General features: G+C 42.5%; 1 protein-coding gene and 1 non-coding gene across 4 annotated transcripts in view; one reads left to right on the top strand and one right to left on the bottom strand.

The window, feature by feature from the left end:
- The first annotated feature begins 8,066 nt into the window (after positions 1 to 8,066).
- On the top strand, positions 8,067 to 8,140 carry TRNAN-GUU. The gene has a single exon. It is a non-coding gene; the product is annotated as a tRNA-Asn (tRNA).
- A 10,876-nt stretch (positions 8,141 to 19,016) lies between these two features.
- USPL1 (ubiquitin specific peptidase like 1) overlaps positions 19,017 to 21,697 on the bottom strand; it is a 33,705-nt gene continuing 31,024 nt past the window's right edge. For all 3 annotated transcript variants that reach the window (XM_008692196.2, XM_040621913.1, XM_040621916.1), the window contains one exon: positions 19,017 to 21,072. In XM_008692196.2, coding sequence (XP_008690418.1) covers positions 19,202 to 21,072 — 1,871 coding nt within the window. In that variant the 3' untranslated portion in view covers positions 19,017 to 19,201. The remainder of the gene's footprint in view (positions 21,073 to 21,697) is intronic.

The following is a 21,697-nucleotide window of genomic DNA, read 5'->3' as shown; positions in this document are numbered from 1 at the left end:
AAAGGAAAGGAAAGGAAAGGAAAGGAAAGGAAAGGAAAGGAAAGGAAAGGAAAGGAAAGGAAAGGAAAGGAAAGGAAAGGAAAGGAAAGGAAAGGAAAGGAAAGGAAAGGAAAGGAAAGGAAAGGAAAGGAAAGGAAAGGAAAGGAAAGGAAAGGAAAGGAAAGGAAAGGAAAGGAAAGGAAAGGAAAGGAAAGGAAAGGAAAGGAAAGGAAAGGAAAGGAAAGGAAAGGAAAGGAAAGGAAAGGAAAGGAAAGGAAAGGAAAGGAAAGGAAAGGAAAGGAAAGGAAAGGAAAGGAAAGGAAAGGAAAGGAAAGGAAAGGAAAGGAAAGGAAAGGAAAGGAAAGGAAAGGAAAGGAAAGGAAAGGAAAGGAAAGGAAGGGAAGGGAGGGAAGGAAAAAGGAAAGGAAAGGAAAGGAAAGGAAAGGAAAGGAAAGGAAAGGAAAGGAAAGGAAAGGAAAAAGGAAAAGGAAAGAGAAAGAGGGCAGGAGAGAGGGAGGGAGGGAGGGAGGGAGGAAGGGAGGGAAAGAAAGAGAAAGAAAACATTTCTCTGAGTTGTGGATTCAAGGAGGGGAGGGAAAGGGGAAGATCATGACTTTCCACTGTAACCTGCTCTGTATTATTTGATCTGCATGGGCACGTGGACTACTATACCTATGCTTTCTGCAACATTATATTTTTAGATTTAAAATAAAGGTCCCATTGGTAAATAAAGGTCCAATCCATTATTGAAACTGCTATATAGTATTGCAGTGTCTAAATATACCATGTTTATTTATAAACCGTCCTTCAGATGAGCATCTGAGTCATTTAAAATGTATCAATATTAGGAACAATATTGGATCAAATAGTCTTGTATATATCCTTGTATACATGTCTCTAGGAAGGCAACTCTGCACTGGAGGGAAGGAGCCTCTTTAATGTCACCAGGAAACTGACAAATCACTCTCCAGAGCAGGTGCACCAGTTCTCATCCATAATAGAAGAAAAGGGCCGGTGCTCCACATCCTCACCAACTGAGTTTGTCAAGTTTCTTAGATTCTGCCAACCCAATGGGTGTGAAATAACATCTCATTATGATTCTGGTTCCCGGATTGTTAGAAGAGTTGAGTGTCTTCTCACGAGCTTATTGGCAATATGGATTTTCTCTTCATTGATGTTTTGCCTGCTTTTCTGTTTTGTTGTTTATCTTCTACTAACTGGTAGGCATTCTTTATCAATTCTGGATACTAAGGTTTTGTTGGGTACATGCATTGAAAATTCTTCTCTCGATCTACAGTTTGTTTTTTAAATTTGTTTACTTTTTGCTTATTCATTTAACATAAGTTTTACTACGTGTTAAATTAAATCAAATATATCAACCCTTTCTTTTACGTTTATACTTATATTGTGTTTGTGAAATCCCCTCTCATCCTGAGGTCATCGTTCTGTCTTCCACGGGGCACAAATTAATGCCTCAGTTAACATATAAATAAATAAATTCTTTCCAGGTTGTTGGTCTCTAGGACATTACACAAATCCAATTTTTATTTTGTGCAAGCACCTTGCTTGTGCAGGCAAATTTGTATTGCAAAATTCGACTTAAAGATAAATGTTACAGGGGTTGCTGCCATTTATCATAATGAAACCAAGCTGAAGGATGCCTTACTTTACACATATGAAAGTGGAATAGCTAATTATTCTTCTTCACAAAAGATACATTTGAGAAATGAGGCTTTAATATATAGCAATATTTAGATTAGAAATCAGAAAGAAATCTTGTTAGTAAGGGCTACAACAATAGAACAGGGCACCTGGAACAGCCCATGTGGTCAAAAACTGTTTTAAGTCTCAATGACATGGCAGACCTGTAAGGAGAGCTGTGGAACTTCTTTAAAAAAAAAACCAAAAAAACAAAAAACCACAACGTAAGCAATCATTAGATGTTACGGCACAATAAAATTTCAAGGCCAGAGTTCTTGCCGTGGAAGCAGCAAGTCAATAGCTCCAACACGTGTGTTTACAACAACATCCGATTGCTTCTCTCCTTAAGCCTTTGCATTTCGTCTCCTCTCCAGTCCCCGTGGCCCCGTCCTAACGAGGCTTCCTCTCCTCACGTCTGGTTTAGTGAAACAGTCACCTAACTAGTCATCCTACTTCCAGCTGCTCTCCCATCCTCACGTGCCAGATGAAGCTTCCCCAAAACCTGCTTGTTACCAAGTCTCTCTTCTCAAAATTTTCAGGGCATCCTCGCTGCACGTTGCATAAATATGCCACAGACTCGGAGACATTGTCCTTTTGATGCCTATTTAAGTCATTAAAATCTTTCCACTATTATGGACGATACCGTTCGTAAGGCGAATTTTCTAGCCAGGTATTTAAGGCCCTCCACGCTCTGTCGCTCATTAGCTTTCTTTATGTCCCATCACATCCTATGAAAATCCTCAGCTTCCTCTGGGCTGATCTCTTCTCTGCCTCTGTTCCTTCTCCTCCCCAGGGAAAGGATCCTGCCAAGGACAGCCCAAGACCCACTCCCTCCATAGGTTCTTTACTGACTTCTCAGTGATTATTCCCACCTCAGACTCCTAAAACACTTCCCATCTGTGCCACGCACTTAGCACTTGCTGCCTTGAAATGATTTTATATATCTCCTGGTTCCCAAAGTAGTTTAAAGTGATCTGTGGGCAGGAATGATGTGTCAGGGAGTCTGGGACAGAAGCAAGGTCCCTGAGGCATCTAGCCGAGTTCCTGACAGGATTCAATAAATATCTGTCAACTGCATTTAGCCCAGTATGTATTAAATATCTCATAGTATATTTACCAATGTTACAAAAGTCTTCATAGTCTCCTGCAGGTTGGGTTATACTTCCCAAATGAAAACAACTCGTTGTAAAAGAGAAAATAAAATTAATGCAAAGAGGTGTCTTTAAACATTAAGAGGAAATAGAAAAGTCGCCTAAAATCTCAGGCACTCCAGTTCTTTTTCAATGAAAACATACCCATTACTGAAGAGTCACACATTGTAAAACTCCCCACAGAAATGGTTTACAATGTCCTCGGACACCCTTTTCTCAGAAGGTTAAAGACTTGGAGAAGAGAGGCCAGCGAGACGGTTACACTGTGCTTGGCAGAGACCCCTAAGGACGCAGACTGGACTGTCCCAGTCCCCACCTCACATGGGGACTCTTCTGGCCCCAGCCTGAGAAGGTCGGGCGGAGAATAACCACCTACCACCCTCTATCTGTAATTTAGGGAAACTGCCGCGGCCGCCTTTCCTCGCTGGCTCCTTAAAAAGTGCTGCTTGCTGCAAATGCTTGAGAAGATAGTGAAAGGGGGAAAAGAAGAAAAGAAAAATCACCACCCAGGGATACCCACTAATACTGTTGTGGAGAATCTGCCGGGTGCTGTGCACATGTGGACACACGCGCACCACTCTGCAGGCTCATGTCCCCTATGCAGTGAGAGGTTGTGTGGGTCAAGGTTACAAGCAAGGCCACTGGAGCCTGACTCCATGTCTGAAGCCTGGCCCTGCCACTCACTGGCTCTGTTAGCTGAATACATCGCTCCCTGCACACATTCCCTCACCTGTAAAACGAGAGTCATAGTATCTGCCTCCTAAGGTTGCCATGGGCTTAGGGGCGGTGATACGTATGCAGTGTTTCCACCAGGGAGACACGTAAAAAGAACGATGCAGCTCTGAGTTATCATACAGTTCCCCGTCTTACCTTTGAACTTCACATTTTATCAGGACCCTGCTCTCAAATCTTCTTTGAAAATACTGTTTTTACGATTATATGTTTCTCTATCCTACTTTTTACTTAACGCTTTACCATGCCTATATGTTTTCAATATTCTTTTAAAAAATTATTTCTGATGTCTGTATAACTAATACTCTATCTTCTAAATATACCACAATTTATCACTTTCCCCTGTTTGGGGACGTTCCAGTTGTTTCCTATTTATCACTGTGATATATAACACCGTGACAATATACTTAAAACTTGAGTCACACAATCTCTGTTTGCTTTTAGGATAGATTTCTAACACAGAATTTCTAGAACAACAGGGCATAAACCTGTTGTTTAATGTTTATACGACCAAACCCTTACCCAGAAAAGACATTCCAAGTTTGCTCCCATCCGCCCTGTGTGACAGTGGCCTCTGTGCCAGTGATGGTGTTCTAGTGTTATCTCTTTTTTTTCTTCTTCGCTATTTGGGGAAAAGAAAATGTTTATTTCATTTAATTTTGATTTTGATTACTAGTGTAGCCCAACTTTTATGATTATATTGGTCCTGTGTATTTCTTCTTTTGGGAACATTCCATTCATGTCCCAATTTTTTGGCATATGTTTGGGTTTTTTTTTTTTTTTTTTTTTTTGAGTGAGTTGCGAAGAGGTTTTTTTAAATTAATTGATAAGTGTTCTTTATATATTAGGAATTTAATTTTTCTGTCCCATTTTATTTATTCCAGTTTACTTTATGGCTTACGGCTTTCATTTCCTCATTGGCTCAGCACATAGTTACTGAGTGCCTGCTGTCCCACACACTGTCGGAGGTGCTGGAGATTCGGCACGGAACAAAGTCAACTAAAATCTTTGTCCTTGGAGAGCTTACCTGTTAGTGGGGGCTTCTAGCTGAGAGTGTAATTGCAATCAACAGAACCATCTAATTCCTGGAATGCCTGTTGTAGAGTTTCATAAGTACCTATTTCTTAGACATAATTGGTCTATTAATGTCGTCTTCCTTTCAGAAAACCATTGTAGTCACATGAATACAGAGGAAGAGAGACTCCAGGGCTTAGCCTGATAGAGAAAATTAGGTAATATTTTCAAACAAGTATGACTGAAAGGGCAGCCATAGACTTTCAGATGGGACTTGGGGCATCAGGAGCACACCTAGTGGTTCTTTGTTTTTTTCTTTTCCTTTCACACAGGTACCTCACTTGTACATCTCAGAGTTGGGGGCAGGAGAAACAAAGGAGTGTGAGGGGGGATGATGAGAATAGAGAAGTTTGGGGTCCTATCTGAGTTGGCTCGGGTTGTCATAACAAAGTACCACAGACTGGGTAGCTTATAAACAGCAACAAGTTACTTCTCACAGTTCCAGAGGCTGAAGTCTCACACTGGAGTGCTAGCATGGTCAGGGCTTGGTGAGAGCCTTCTTCTGGGTTGCAGACCGCTGATCTCTTGTTGTATCCTCACGTGGTGGGACAAGATTGAGCGAGCTCTCTGGCCTCTTGAATGAATAGGGCGCTAATCCTATTCATAAGGGTTCACCCAAATACCTCCCAAAGGCCTCCCCTCCAAAAATCACATTAGAGGTTAGATTTTAACATTTGAATTTGTGGGGGACATGAAAAGGTCCCATAAGCAGAAGGCACTGTGCCAGGAATGACTTTACGGAATGGCTGATGTCCCAATGTAAATTTTAGAAGAGATTCCCATCCCTCAATGGAAGCACAGGAGACCCGTGGGGCCTGCAATAGGAGCAAAATGGCCTCCCAAGCAATCTGTGTGCGCATGTGACTCAAGGACCAGATAAACGACCACTCTCTAAAGTGTCAGCCGTTGGAAACAACTCCAGGGAAGCAGAGGGAATCCTGAATTAACTGAGGTGGTGGTTTTGGCAGCAGCAGAATAGGAACCAAAATAAAAATGGAATGGAATCATAGAAAGTTCCATTTCTTATACATCTGAAAGATCTCGTGTTTTTAAGAGCAATCACACAAAAAATAGAGATAATTATTTAAACACTTAAGTAAGAATTCCCATAGTTCTTAAGAAGAAACTGAAAATCAGCATCATTTCAAGTTAACTTTTACAAACGCAGTTCCAAAAACAACCGTTCCAATATGTACGAGGTGGGAGTCATCAACTCCTTCTTCACCCTTGGCCACTCCCAAGCAACATGTACATAAATATCCCTACAGAGCCAGGATAAACATGACTGACCGCAAAAGTTGCCCAGCACAGATGAGCAAGAACCTCCTGACAACAGAATCTCCGGATGGTCCTACTCCGAAGATTCCCCCCTCGTCTCCGCTCCTTGCACAGCTCAGGCTCGACTGCGGGGTCCACTTTGCCCCTTCTCTCTGCTCTTTATCGGAAGCTGCCCTCCTCATCAGAAGCTGCCCCGGGTCACTCTCAGCTTCCTCCTCAATGAAGCAGAGCTGGCTCCTGCCGGGAGGAACCAAGTAGAAGATTGGTCATAGAACCCAGATTCAAAAGAAGGATTCAGAAAAGATGTTCAACATCACGTATGGTTAGGGAACTGCAAATCGAAACCGCGATGAGATAACACTTCACACCCATGAGGATGACTACTGAAAAAATAAAATAAAAAAGGAAGGAAGGTGGGTGAGGATGTGGAGAAACAGAAACCCTTGTTGGTGGGAATGTAAAATGGTGCAGCTGTTGTGGAAAATGGTCTGATGGCTCCTCAAAACATTTAAAAACAGAATTACCTCAATTATACTTCTGGGGATGGACCCAAAAGAATTGAGGGCAAGGTCTCAAAGAGATACTTGCACATCCATGATCATGGCAGCATTATTCAATAACCAAAAGGTTTCGGAAGCCAACCAAGGGTCCATGGACACATGACTGGGTAAAGGAAATGTGTAGTCATACAATGGAATATCATTCAGCCTTAGAAAGGAATGAAATTCGAACCCCTGCTACAACATGCTTGAACTCTGAAGACATCATACTAAGTGAAATAAGCCAGGCACAAAAGGACGACTACTGTCTGATTCCACTCACACGAGATACCTAGAATAGTGCAATTCACAGAGCCAGAAAGTAGAAGGGTAGTGACAGGTCTGGGGGATGAGGGGAATGAAGACTCGCTGTTTAATGGCTACAGAGCCTCCTTGAGGAGGACAAGGTTCTGCAGATGGAGAGTGGTAGGGATGCAGAGCGACAGAGATGTCCTTACTGTCAGCAAACTGAGCTTTCGGAGGAGGGTGGGTCTGGGGTCCAAATGGATGGAAACAGGGAACATACAAGGCCTGGATTTACCACGTAGAGCGCTAGGAGTGAGCTCCCCCGTTTTGTAGGGTGAGGAGGGAGGAGGCGGTCCCACTGAGCTCTAGCGACGGGGCTGAGCAGCAGGAAAACTGCAGCCAAGAAGTGCTCTCCTGGCCCTGGTCGGGGTCCGGCCCAGGCTAACGCTCCTGACGCCCTCCTCCTGGGATACTGCGGCATCCTCGATTTCATTGGGCTCAATTCAGAAATCGGGGACAGAGGGACGCCTTCAGTGGCCATTTCGAACTTAAAGGCTTACCTTTATCGCCACACCCTCCACGAAGCCCCTTCTGATGTCCCCTAAACCCTGCGTTATCAACGGAGGCCATATTCCCTCAAAGCGGCCAGAAGTTGGTTCTTAGGAGGGGGGGAAAATCTTACCTTTTTTTGAAAGAGCAAGCACAGATAAACGTTCGGCAAATGCAGATACACGGTATATCTGTGGAATTAAAATTTAACAGTGGGGGTGGTGGTCCTGGGGGGGCGGGGAGCTGTGGGGGGGGGGTCACACAAAGGTTGAGAAACACAGCCCGAAAGTTTGGGGCCTAGCACGCTCCGAGCCCCCGTGTTTCAAGCCCACACAGCACTTGGCTCTTCTCTCCCAGGCTTGACCGTGACCCCTTCTCCCCCAGCTCTCCCCGGCGGACCCAGGGCTCGCCTGCCCGGGGGCGCGCTCACCCGGCGGTGCCCCACGCGGCCCGCGTAGACACGCACAGTGCGCCCCTCCGCGCCCTACGGGCCGGCGCGGGAAGGCGGGCGGCTCGCACCCCAGCGGGGCCGGCCTCCCGAGCGCGCCCGCGCCGGTTGCCGGGGCGCGCTTCACCCCAAAAGGTGCCCCGCCGCTCCGGCCACCCGCCCTCGCTCCCCCCACTCCCCCTACCCCGCGCAGCCGCGGGCTCGGACTCTCCCCTTCCGCGCCCGCGCTGGGGCAGTCCGCAGCCTCGGCCCCTCCCGCCGCCGCCTCCGCGCGCTCCTCCGCCGGGCTGGCGCGGCGACGCCCTGGGCGGCGGGAGCCTCCGCGGCCGCGGAAGTCTGTACACATCGCACGGCGGGTCTGGTAGCTGCGTCTCTGTGGCGCAATCGGTTAGCGCGTTCGGCTGTTAACCGAAAGGTTGGTGGTTCGAGCCCACCCAGGGACGACGGCGCTCCTTTTCCTGAGACGGATTCATTTTAAAACGGCAACCGTGAGATTTTTAATCGACTAGGGAGGACCGCGACGCTGCCGTACTTCTGGGACGGAGGAGGACCGTGTTCTCTCAGTATTTGTCGCCCAGCGGGGTTGGATGGAGGAGCGACTCTGCTTCTGGACTGGCAGCCCCGGGGCTAGGTAATTCAAGTCCACGGTACGTCCACGGGAAATTTGCACACATTCTTCAGGAGACCGGCCCAAAGGTTGTGCTTCACCAGCACTGATTGTAATGGAGGGGGGAAAAGTGCCCCTTGACAAGTGAGTGAATAAATGCCACTGGTTTCGTCTCGGAGAATCTGATTTCACCGGAAAGTAAATGTCCTTATTCAGTAGGGGAGTCACCTAAAAGTCTGTGGAGGCATAATCACCCTATGTACCTGTCTGCTAAATGAAGCTCTGTTACAGCTTTTGGACAATGGACTTGAACCTAGACGAAGGTGTTAATGTTTGCTTTAGATCGCTGACAGAATTTTCCCTGAAATTAACTCGGGCAGAAGTTGTTTACATGGGTTCCTGTTAAAAGATTTTCAATGATGTGTTTTCAACTCTGGTCTCACAGAAGACACAGATATTTTTCAAGCAGATGGTTCACATGAGACTTTCAGTAAAGATAGAGAACCACACGATAACATGATAACGTGATGATATAATTCACTGCTGCCAAGACTGAGGTTATGGGGTGGGTGCTTTCTCTGGGATGTACTTTTCGTGGATAGAATTTAGAAACCTGAGGAAGGAATAAACTGCCTCACTTGGTTGTCCTTTAGGGAATGCCTTGGCAAATGCTGGCTGATAATTATTTATCAAATAATTGTTGGTAATAAAATACCCTCTGTTGTCTAGTTAGGGGCCCTAAAAAAGGAGACACAGTGTGGCACTTGTGGAATTTCAGACAGAGTAAGGGGTAGCCCCCCAAAATATTCTTAGGTAGGTGCCTCTTTGATGCTCACAATTCCAAACTTTCCCCTCATACTAAAGGATAGCCTCCAGTGGAAACGAGGAAAATTAGGTCATAAGATCATTTATATACCGTTCAGATCTAGTCTAACATTTCAAAATGAGGAAGGCATAATATTTGCTAGTACCTACGTTATGGGGACTTAGAAAGCACAGCCTTCCACTTTAAGCGGACTGTGTTTGTACTAGGGTGTAAGCTCCTTGAGGGAAGAGACCATTTACTGTTATTAATGGTCATTTCAGGTTCCAAAGTATTTCCTTCAAGATACAAATTCTTCAGCTTAGCACACAGGGGCTTTCCCCCACCCTGTTCCTGCGTGAAATCCTCTAGTTGTTATATGCATTTACCAGGAGCTTCAGTGGCCCATGCTGCCTTGTACCCCCGCCTCCCCAGATGTCTTTGCCTTTGCCCTGATGTTCCCGCCTCCTCTGTACTTACCTGAGTTACATCTGCTGGGGAGTTACCCTCTCAGGGAAGCCTCCCCTGGTGCTGCCTCTGTCTGATTTAGGTGCCCCTCCTTTATTCATTCATCACACTACCCTGAAACCAGGGAGTTGTCACCTACACTAGCATATGAACTCCTTGAGTGTAGTGAGTAGGTCTTTATTTACGTTGTTTGCTCATCTGGCACAGGTCTGTCACACAGCACATTCCCAGGACTGAAGCATTTCCTGCCTTCTCAGAGGATGTGATTAACAGAGATGGGCAGTCAGATAAAAATGCATATGATGAAGTGTTAGCATGAGGGCCACAGAAGAATGTTCCCAGGTAGTAGAGGAGGAAGTCAGCATAGATAAGCTGGATTGTGTCTTCACCGAGGATCTGAAACAAGCCTGAAAGATCTGGACAGGCCAGAAGGCTGGGGAGGGCTATTTAAAGCTGGCAAAATTTGGAGGCAAGTTGGGGGTGGGTAGGAGACGAGCATAACCAGAATATAGAACAAATGTACTTAAATAGAGTGCACTGAAAATGTTCTTAGCTTGTGGAAGGGCCCTGAAGAACAAGGCAGGAAGCTAGACTTTACCCTATAAAGTAAGGGAGTAACTGTTAAAGGTTTCTGTTTTCAGGACATAATGAAATTTATTTTAGATGGTTGGTCTGGCAACAGAATAGGGGAAATAGAGATCAGAGAACAGTTAAGAGGCAATTATATTTCAAAGGAGAGGCAATGAGGTGGGTCTAGAAAAGAAAGATGTAATTCCAGGGAAGATTGGGTAAGATTAGGGACTAAAACAGGAGGGAAGTGGGGAGGGTGATGCCTACATTTAGAGCCTCCGTGCCCCAGGAAATGGTGATAGTGGTTTTGCTTGATACCGGGAATTTGGAGGGGTGTTAAAGAAATCTCAAAATTAGAGAAATTATAAATTGTGCATACTTTTAGCTTACTTACTTGTGGCTGGTTTTCCACAGTGGAGTTCATCTAAAATCCAGTTCCAGGGGCATCTGGGTGGCTCAGTCGTTATGCGTCTGCCTTTGGCTCAGGGTGTGATCCCAGAGTCCTGGGTCAAGCCCCGCATTGGACTTCCTGCTCTGCTGGGAGCCTGCCTCTTCCTCTCCCACTCCCCCTGCTTGTGTTCCCTTTCTTGCTGGCTGTCCCGCTCTCTGTCAAATAAATAAATAAAATATTAAAAAAAAAAAAAAAAAACCTAGTTCCAAAATCAATCATCATTTTTTTTTAAGTTTCATTTCATTTTAACTTAAACTTCATTTATTTAAGGTAACCTTCCCAAGAGTCCACTTTAGGGGTCCACAGAGCCCTGTAAAAACCTGAATGGAAGCTAAGGACCCTCTCCCCACAATGTACACATTCACAGAAAAAAATTTATTTACAGTGTCCAAGGGAGTCACAGAGTCTGGAACAGATTTCTGGCCCGCCCGATTTTGAAGGCTTTGTATTGTATTTATTCAATTTGTATTCTAATTACTGGTAAAGGTTATAAAGTGTGTCAAATCCAGAGTGTTTAGGTATGGAAAATTACTAAACTGAAGATTTTAGGGTAATACAAAGAAATAGAATAGTCTAATACTGTTGACAAGCCACAAAGAAACCAATTTTTTTTTGTACTGAGCAATTAAGTAGATATGTAAAATTAATAATGAACGACTTGAGACAACAAAAGCTGCTTTTGAGTTTTAACACTTAATACCTTATTGTTACAATCTGGAATGACTGTGTGTGAAGGGCTTTACCATATTGATCCGTTTGGGGCTGCTTCTGTAGGGATTTATAGCAGCAGCAGATTCTAATTTGTGTTTCTTTCCTTGCAACTTACACCCAGCAAACTGTCATATTTTATTACCCTCTTCTAGGAATTGAGCCATTTTTCATTGCCTTTTTTTTTTTTTTTTAGTAAAAACAAAACAACAGAAATTATTGTCTGTCGAAGAGGACTCAAACTAGTTATTTCCAAACAAAGATAAAGTGACAAAGTAAATCAAATATACACTTTAAGGAGATCCTCAACTATCTTAGTAATAAACTGAGAAGTAGATTATTATAGATTATCATATATATATGTGTGAGCAAGTGGTAGTTTATTTATACTTAATTGAACAACATATTCACTTATACTAGAGTATAGGCTGGTCTGATCATTGAAATTCACTCGAATAAATACTACAGAAGTGAAAATCTACAATGGATAGGACTCAACATAGAAGTGAAGTTTGAAATATAGAATTTCTCCACTAATGAGCAGTCACATAGACTCTTCACATAGCCAGTGGGGACGTCAGTTTACAACTGCAAACGTTTTGTCATCCTGCTGAATTGGCCTGGTTTACATTGCCTTAGGGCTAGGGGAGCATCAAATATCTGGTGTATTGTAGAGACACTTGAACCTCCTCAGTATATTTAAATCACCTCTGCTTCCAAACCCGGTGGGAAGGCTGTCACAAAGAGAAGGCTGGCAAAAAGGTGCTTTATCAAACTATTAAGCGCCTACAATAACCAAACAGAAAATGAGTTTTCATTTTGAGATCTGAAGTATTTCATAGGAGTTCCTTTTCTCTTGATGACCTCTTGCTTCTGTGGTTGTACTGAAACTCCTGATTACTGTATTTTAAACTTCTCCAGTACCAGATTTATGGTCACTTAAGCACTTGTGCTGTGTTGGAGAAGTTAATAAGCCCCTTTCCATGGATCTGCTTTAATTAGAAGCATCCTGGTGTGCCCTTCAGCCCCCCTCGCCTCTTCTGTGGCTTCCTGAGGAACACTGGCTGGGAAGAAGGTTGTGGAGCTCCTGGTGCCCAAAAGCAAAAGAGTCAGAAAGATAGTCACAGATAAGCTCCCTGAGCAGGCCTGTTTCAGAGCCAACCAATATGAGTGGCTCTTGACGGGCACCCACAGGAGAAGTTGCCTCTGGAAACCACGCGGAATGAAGTCACTAGTTAAACGTGACTTCCTTGGGATGCTTTTTCGGATCCCACCCTTCCTCCCGTTCCTCCTCTGCCATAACACATATCGACCAATGTTTTTTGGCCCCCAGGCTCTGTGTTTGGAGAAGCCGGTTCATTTTGTGTTTGCATTTGTGGTACCCGGCAAAACTCTAAGTTAACTGAACTAACTGCAGTAATCATTTCACGATACATGTAAGTCCAACCATTATGCTGCACACCTTAAGCTTATGCAGTGATGCATGTCGGTTATATCTCAATACAATTGGGAGCAAACAAAAATAGAACCAAACTCTAATAAATCATATCTTCCACTTTTCATATGGTGTTTCTGATTTGCAGACTGCATTATTGCGATGTTAACTGGAAGAAAAAAACAGCTAAAAGGTAATATACCTTCCTCCCAGCCTATTTTCTTCTGGAAAACTGGGATTTACACTGTTTAATTGGCATTCTGTAACTGAGCACCAAATTTTTCCCCACATAACCTCAGCTTACTACAGGAATTGAACATTTTTTAAATTTAATATGAAAAATAGGTGAATGGTGTATTGTGAACTGTTAAAGAACAGTAAGGGGATTCAGTAAATGGTGTTCAAACAAATTTACTATCAGGGGAGAAAAAGAAACAGTGCAACACATCAAAATACACTCCAAAAGAATTGAAGATTCACAACCAAAAAAAAAGAATAAAGGAAATGTAGTTTCATCAGAAGATATATGTATATATTTGAATATTTTTTGGGGGGGTGGAAATGACCTTGCTAAATCATAATACCAAAAGGAAGGGACTATAAAATAATGTAAAATTTCTGCTAAACCATTAAAAATGGTCAACCAGAAACCAAAATTGCCACATGGCAGAGAAAAGTTTAATCCCTTTATAAAGAGCAGATATAAATGATTTAGACTCCGATTCAACCACCACAGGATGGAAGGGAGGCCCACAGTGCTCCTCGTGCTCCTTCTCCATATGCCTTTCCCCCAGTCTCCCTCTTCAAAAAACCCCCTCTCAAGAAGGGTGCCGCAGTTAGAACTCATGATCCTGCCAGTCTCCTCTCCCAGAGCGAGCTCATCATAACCTGCAGTGTATCTCCGTCACCCTGTGACCCCAAGCCTCCCGGGACATTCAACTCTAGATCTCATTTCTCCCAATCTTCCACTCCTATCCAGCACCTTAACCCACCCCCCAAACCCCGCCCCACTGCCAGTGTCCTCTGGGATGCATGGTCTGTCACTGACAGGCCCTCCCATGTCCTCGACTTCCTGAACACTGTCTTCCCTGCCCCGTGCTAATGAGCCTGAACATCTGCTGAAGAAATAGCTCCCTCGACAACCCTCTTGAGTGGTGACTGTCCTATGTTCCTGGCTCCGTGTTGCTTTTTCAACCACTCTTCCCCCATCTTCATTATAACCCTCCAGTGCCTTAGAACCACAAACCATTTGATTGAACTACCCACTTTGCTCCTTTCGCTGCCATCACCCATTTTTGTGGTCTTCTGCCTTTTCTTGAGGATTTAAGCTCCTGGCTTACTGTATATTATTTTCCACCAGGACTTCTGCAGCCATTTGAATGACTTTACCTTCCACAAAGACTATCCACACACCATCCTGGCCTCTTGATTTCTCTACTCACTTTTCACGGACTTCTCACCCAACCTTGGCCATGCATTTCCCTTGTTATACTTCAGACCTTGTCAACACCAGTACCTGCACTCTTCCCAAAAGCTCAATTTCAAGTGCTCTACTTTCTAACCAGTTTACTTGCTCCACTAATCCCCCTCTGGCATTCTTTGAATCCACCTCCAATCCACTGGGATCTGCCACCTCTTTTTAAATGCTCATCATCTATCTTATGTCCCTACATCCTTCCTTATCCATCACTACCATCATTTTCCTTTCATAAAACCTTAATTCCTTTTCTCCTCTGTCCCATTTGCCTGGCAATACCTCTAACCTTGGATGAATCCAACTTCCTACCTACTCTTTCTGTCCTGAGCAGCGTATGTGATTGGAGAAAAAATAAACAACCATCTTTGCTCATCTCAGTTACATTTGTGGCCACAAACCTCTGGTGGTTTCTCAGCACTGCCTAGCAAGCTATGCTATGTCCCTGTTCAATTAGCTCTCAAGACTAAAAATTCTAATCTCTCCTCAATTTTCAACTCCTCTTCCCCTCATACTCTCCACTGGTAATTTTACTATGCCCCTGAGAAAATTAAAATGTGAACTTTCTCACTCTCTAATCATCACATCTCCTAATACCTGTATCCATATACTTTGTCCCCCCTAGTATTAAAATCAGTTAACTCTTCTAGCTCCTAAGGTCACTCAGCCCTGGAGAAATCTACTCCTGCAACTGTCCCTCCTCTCATCTACAATATCCATAGGAGCTTCAGGTCCACACATACACATATTATGAGATCTCCCATCTTAAACACATTAACAAAAACCTGGATCCCATATTCCCTCACCAGGAACCAGGTGAAGGTTTCAAAAGATGGGTCTCTATCTGCACTTTCTCACCACTCCTTCTCTCCTGGGTCCACTTACACTTGTTGTCCTTGCTCCACTGAACTCAGTCCTCACCAAGTTACCAAGAACTTTCCAATTACCAAAGCCAATGGGCAATTCTCAGTCCCCACGTTACTCTACTTCTCCACAGCATCTGACAGATCGGCGTCATTCCCTCCTTAAATAAAGCTTTCTTCCCTTGATTTTCAGGAAACCACACTCATCTGATCTTCCTCCCATGGCCCCTCATGTTCCTCAGAGCTATTTTAACTCCCTAAATGACCCCATCATTGATTGTGACATTAAATATGATTCATGCTTTCCTAATTCCTAAATGAGAATCTCTAGTGTCAGCCTCTCCTGAGCCCCAGAGTTGCAGATCCACCTTCATACTAAATTGTCGCCACTTGGAAGTCTAATAGGATAGGAGGAACCCTACGTATCCAAAATTGAATGAATGTTTTCCTTTAAGTTTTTTCCTTCCCAAGTCTGTCCTATCTCAGTAAATGGCATGACCCATCTCCTCAGGCAACAAAACCTGAAATTCCTCTTTCTGTCAAATATCCAACCCTTTAAACCTATCTTGCTGGCTCTACTTTTGAAATGCTACAGTAATCCCACTACTTTTCAACACCTCCACAGCTATCACCCTAAACTCTGGGGAGCCTGTAACAGACTACTGCTTCTATTTCCAGTGGGTGTAGTCATTCTCCACACCTTGGTGATTCTTTTCAAACTGAGACTAGGGGCGCCTGGGCGGCTCAGTTGGTTACATGTCTGCCTTTGGCTCAGGTCATGACCCCAGGGTCCTGGGATCGAGTCCCACATCGGGCTCCTCAGGAATCCTGCTTCTCCCTCTGCCTGCTGTTCCCTTGCTTATGCTCTGACAAATAAAAAAAATCTTAAACTGAGACTAGATCTTGTTATGCCCTTACCTGAAAACTTTCAGTGGCTTCCATTATTCTCAAACATAGACAAGTTCTTCACTACGGCCCACAAAACCACACAAAATCTCGCTTCTGCCAAACTCCTTAATCTCATGTTCTTTCCCTTTCTCACTTTCCTCAACCGTACTGCCTTTTCCTTGTCCCTGTTCTTGCTAAGGACCTTCACTCCTCAGGACTTCTGTTCTTCCCGGAATGCCCTTCCTCCAGTCACATGGCCAAACTCCCTAACTTCACTACGTCCCTGCTCAAATGACACCCACTTCCAAGAAACCTAAGTGCATTCAGTCTAAGAGTTCTCACATCTGCTCTTTTCCTCCATAGTATTTAGTGCTGACATTTATCTAGTCGATTCTCTTTATTCAGGTTCTGTATTTGTGATTTTGCCTACTTGCTAAGATTTATTTATAATCTTAAAAATCAACACTTACAGGGGCACCTGGGTGGCACAGTTTGTTGGACTTCAGACTCTGGGTCTCAGCTCAGGTCCTGATCTCCAGGTTGAGATGGGGCCCTGCGTCAGGCTCCACCCCCAGCGTGGAGTCTGCTTGAGACTCTCTGCCTCTTCCCATCCCTGCTCTCTAATAATATTAAAAAAAAAAAAAGTTAACACTTTTGTGGTCATTATGGACACCCACAGAGTCGTCCAACATGTATGACCCCAGTTGAGGTCTAACGACTGAACGCCCTTTTGATTCAGCTCTCATACTGTAAATACATGTTCTTTCTACGGCATATCTAGTGCCATTTTTTGCTTTTGTTGGTGATTTCACTATTTAAAATGGCCCCCACGTGTAGTGTTAAGTTCTGTCTGGTGTTCCTAAGCACAAGAAAGTTGTCATGTGCCTTACAGAAAAAACTCATGTGTTAGATAAGCTTCATTTAGGCATGACTAATAGTGCTGTTGGCCTTGTATTCAATGGAAAGGAACAAATAATATGTATTACATAAGGTGTCTTCAAACAGAAGCACACAAAAAACAAGGTTATGTGTTGATCAGCTAACGACAATGTTGTGACCAGAGGCTCACAGGAACCTAACCTTGTATTTCCCCTAGGAGCAATGGTTCAGTATTTCATGTTCATGTAATGTTCTCAGAAACTTTACAGAAAAGAAACACCACAAATAACAATCAACTGTATCTCCTATGACCACTTAACATTATATATTTCCTTGTTTAGAAGGCAAGTTCCTCTAACGGGCAAGAATTTTTTTTTTTTTTTTTTTTTTTTTTACTGCTTGGTCGCTGAGGTTTACAAAATTGCTTGGTACTTAGCAGAAATCTAGAAATACTTAAATGATTGATTAATAACAAAGATGAACAAGCAATTCTTCAGAGAAACTCAACTGGCCAATAAAGTTATAGAAAAAGTTATACAAACATCAACTTTATTAAATAAAGTTAACCTTTATTAAATTACCTCACTAGTAATCATAAAAATGTAAATAAAAACAGCCAAGTTTTTTTTTCCACCCTCAATGCTACTACTTGGTGAGGGTTCAAGAAAGCCAATCATGCAATCATTAAGACTTTAAAATGCATATCCTGTGACTCAGCAATTCCACTCCCAGAAAATAAGACCTTGGTCTGTGCAAAAACTTGAGAATAATTGTTGTGGCACAATTAATTAAAAAAAAAACGGTACAAATCCCCTCAAAATCTAAAGACTGGTGAAACAATAACCCATACAATGTAATATAGCATAGCTATCCAAAAGCTGTTAAGACCGTAAGATGGAAAAATGCTCATTAAACATTTTTAAAAAGATCGTATAAATAGGTACCACAGACATTTTAGGGGCGCCTGGGTGGTTCAGTCATTAAGCGTCTGCCTTTGGCTCAGGGCGTGATCCCAGAGTCCTGGGATCGAGCCCCACATCAGGCTCCTCCACTGGGAGCCTGCTTCTTCCTCTCCCACTTCCCCTGCTTGTGTTCCCTCTCTCACTGGCTTTCTGTCAAATAAATAAATAAAATCTTAAAAAAAAACACACATTTTAAAAAGTCTACATGTATAAAAATAAGAAAATGTTTGTAGTACTTATTACCACTAAATGTTAAGATGGATGATCCAAAATCTTCCTATTTTTCTGTACTTGCCCAGTCTCCCTGAGAAGAAACATGCAGTACTTTTGTAATCAGAAAACAGGGGGTGTGGGGGGCACTGGGAATAAATTGGACAAATCAATCATGGAGTGCTGAGTCCCTGGCAAAGTACTCTATCCCAAGACTGCCACCCTTAAAACCTTAGTAAGGATTCCTACTAACTCACATCACTACAGCTGTGGTGCTGTTTAAGCATCCAAACTTTAAATGAAAACTGACAGGTAAAACACATACTTCTAAGCACGGTAGTAACCACGCTCCTCAATCCCAGATGTACAATTTACTAAGCTCTGTGCTGTTTATCTGTTAAATGTGATAAAAGTATCTCGCTCATAGAAATGTTGGGGTTTGAATGAATTAGTGTTTCATAGAAACCAGAACCGAACATATAGCAAGCCTAATAAGTACCTGGTTATTATTTTCTCCCAAAACAGAACTGTTGGTGACCCACTTTGCTTGCAGAAATACATGTGCTGGGAGAAAGAGGATATTTATGATAATGTGAACTCTTTGCATATCAACACAAACACAAGAGTATTTTCGTTAGAGATCATTTATTAATCAGGTAACATTACTTAGAGTTCTAGTAACAAGGTTTCCTGTCATCTTCTGTAAGTAGAGAAGTTGTATGGGGGGAGGTTTATATTCCACAGCACTCAAAACTGGTATAATAAACAGGCTTAGAGTCTTGTATGATCGCCAGAACCATTACCAAAGAGTCACACATTCTATATTCCATATACGATGTTTGTACAAACTCGTGTTTTTCCTGAACCAGTGTAACCAAAATTAAAATGTAGAAATTTAATGCACCCAACTGTAAAAAATGCCAGAAACTAGACACTAGTTTTCATTTTTAACATTCTGAAATCCTCCTTCCCCTACAATACAAAATGAAGCAAACAAGGAAAACCGATTCTTGATCATTTTAATTCGTAACAACACATTACATGCTTTGTGAATAGAACCAAAGGTAAAACCTTCAGTAGCTTACATTTTGTTCATGACAAGGCCAGTGTGTAAACACTATTTAATAACATATTAAGTTTTTCCAAGAGCAGTAATAAATATTAAACTATAAAGAGATAACATGCACTCAACAACTCTCAAACAAATATTCATCAAAATGAGGTAAGTCTAATGTGTCATTTGCTAAAGAATTTAACGTTGAAGTGGAAAAAAACTCATCAAAAATATCAGTCTTCATGGAACTTTCCAAGTTCAATGTCCTAATGCAGACATTATTTGTCAGTGAGTCTGGCTGAACTTCACATTGATTTTTCTTGGTGGGGCTACAGTAATTATGGTCCTGTCTCAGATGTGTGTTTTGGGGAATATCATTTAATTCAGTAGACACCGGTGCTGGGATGTGGTCATCTCCCATTTCTAAATACCTAAAGTCAGCCTCCCCATTTTCTGAGTGCTCTGTTGAGACAACAGCTGTAGGAGACAATAATTCTGCTAAAATTTCTTCATGACTTTGACTACTGTATGGAACCGTGGTGCACCCAGATTTATTATCAGCAGTATCAATTTGATACTGTAGTTCTTTTAACAACTCTTCTATTGATTCACAATCGCTTGGAGACCCACAGTGGGACACATGTTCTAAATTTTCACTTGGAAGTGTTCCTTTCTGGGGGGAAGACATAAGAGCAGCTAATTTCTTCTTTTTTGCCTTAAGTTTTTTAAGAAGTTTTAGACGAAGTTTATGAATCTGACCCTCAACTGAGTCTCCATGGTTTGCTGCAGAAACACCATTTTCTTTTACACAAGAATCATGACTGTGGTGAGCTCCATAGGAGGTGTTTTCACATTTCTTCAAAGCATCTGAATCAGCAATAACATTAGCACATACACCAGAAGTCGTGCCACCAGATGATGGATGGCTTGACGGAGGGTTACTAACTGTAGGCGGCTTACTTGCACACCTACTGGCTTTCTTGGATGTCCGGTTAGCCTTTTGGTTTATGCCTTTTGTTTTAAAGCCACCAAAATTACTTGCCCCCTTAACTGAAGGCTGCAAATCAGTTACGGTGTTTCTATTATGAGCTGAAACACAAGGTGGCATAAAAGAAGCACCCTTGCTTAATAAGCCTTTAACCCAACTTCCTACAAATGGTTTCTTTGGAGTTTCTTTCAGAGATGGATTCTGTACTGACTTCGCCGTTATGGTCTGAGAAAATGCCACAGTTTCATTTTTTTTCAAATTAGATATCTGAGCTGTAACGGCTTGTTCTGGTTTTAATTTCTCTGTTTTGGGTGAAAGAAACTGTTTTAATGGAGTGTCCTTCTTTAGGGCAACCGTACCCTCAACATCTACGAGCTTTACTCCGTTTACAGGGTCAGTAGCATGAGTAGTATCCACAGTGTCTTCTGTATTCGGCTGGGCCAACTGCATGTCTGCATCTACAATCTGAGATGGGAGGCTTAAATCCACGAACTGGTCTTGAGTAAGCTTTTCAAAACATGGAGCTGATACTAGAGAAGCAATTAGTGACTCTTGTGATTGCAAACTATTTGTTTTGCCAACTCCTGTATTTTCTGCCACAGGTTCATTTTCTAAGAGGAAATGTTCAGAGTTAACCTGTATTTCTTCAAGTGTCAAAGATAAAATATTATTGTCAACCAAACCTTCTGGACCTGAAAGTAAATGTCCATGAGCTACAGCTTCCCCCTGTGACAGAGTGCAAGGTGCAACTGCCACACCTGTGGGGAGAGTTCTTGAGGACGGCTCAGCAGAGGAAGCATCACCCACAGAACACCACGTTGGAGAGGTTGGTTTCTCATCACCGAAAGTAGGCTCATCATTAGTCTTTTTAAGTGGAAGGCAAGCAGATGGTTTATCTGTTGTTTCGGATGTTTTTCTTTCCCAAATAACAATATGTATCTCTGAAGCAAGAACTTCAAATCTCTCATGCCTTTCAGAACGTAGGCCTTTTAGGTCATCACATTCCAGCCAACTTCCTGGGGGATGAAGAAAGTTCAGTAAATGAGGTTAGACATTCAAAACTCACCAGCCTAGATTCATTTTCTTCTGGCCATTTTAACTGCTATATCCCTGAATATCCACCAAAGGAGAACACTCAAGAACATGGTCTTATCTTTATATCACCATTTTTCTCTGCCATGGTTAAAGTCCTTTTTTGCCTAATAAAAGTTATAGACTAACATCTAGAAATTTGAAAAACTGAGATAGTTTTTACTCTTTCCTAAAATACCTACAAAAATCAAGACAGAAGTGTATTTAACTTTTGTGACTTAGAATACAGTGTATCACCCAATTTATCCAACAACATCAGAAAATGGATTCAATTTTTCCATACACATGAATTTTCAAGCTAAATGAAGCTGGTTACCCTCAAGTACCCACATTTGTTTCAATTCTTATTTTAATTCAATTATTCTTTTCTTTTCTCTCTCTCTTTTTTTTTTTGGTTAAAAAAACTTAGACGTTTTTAGGTGTTTGCTTATTTTATTTCTGAGCTTCTATTTTCTCATTTGTCAAGTGAAAACAAAGTGATGGATTACAAGGGAAGAGGTTAACCTTCTCTACACACAAAAAACCCCCAAGAAAACCATTCACTAAATT

This window comes from Ursus maritimus, unplaced genomic scaffold (genome assembly GCF_017311325.1).
Source record: "Ursus maritimus isolate PB19 unplaced genomic scaffold, ASM1731132v1 scaffold_10, whole genome shotgun sequence".
Taxonomy (NCBI): domain Eukaryota; kingdom Metazoa; phylum Chordata; class Mammalia; order Carnivora; family Ursidae; genus Ursus; species Ursus maritimus.
The sequence above is the reverse complement of the archived record's forward strand: the minus strand, read 5'-3'. Positions and strand labels throughout refer to the sequence as shown.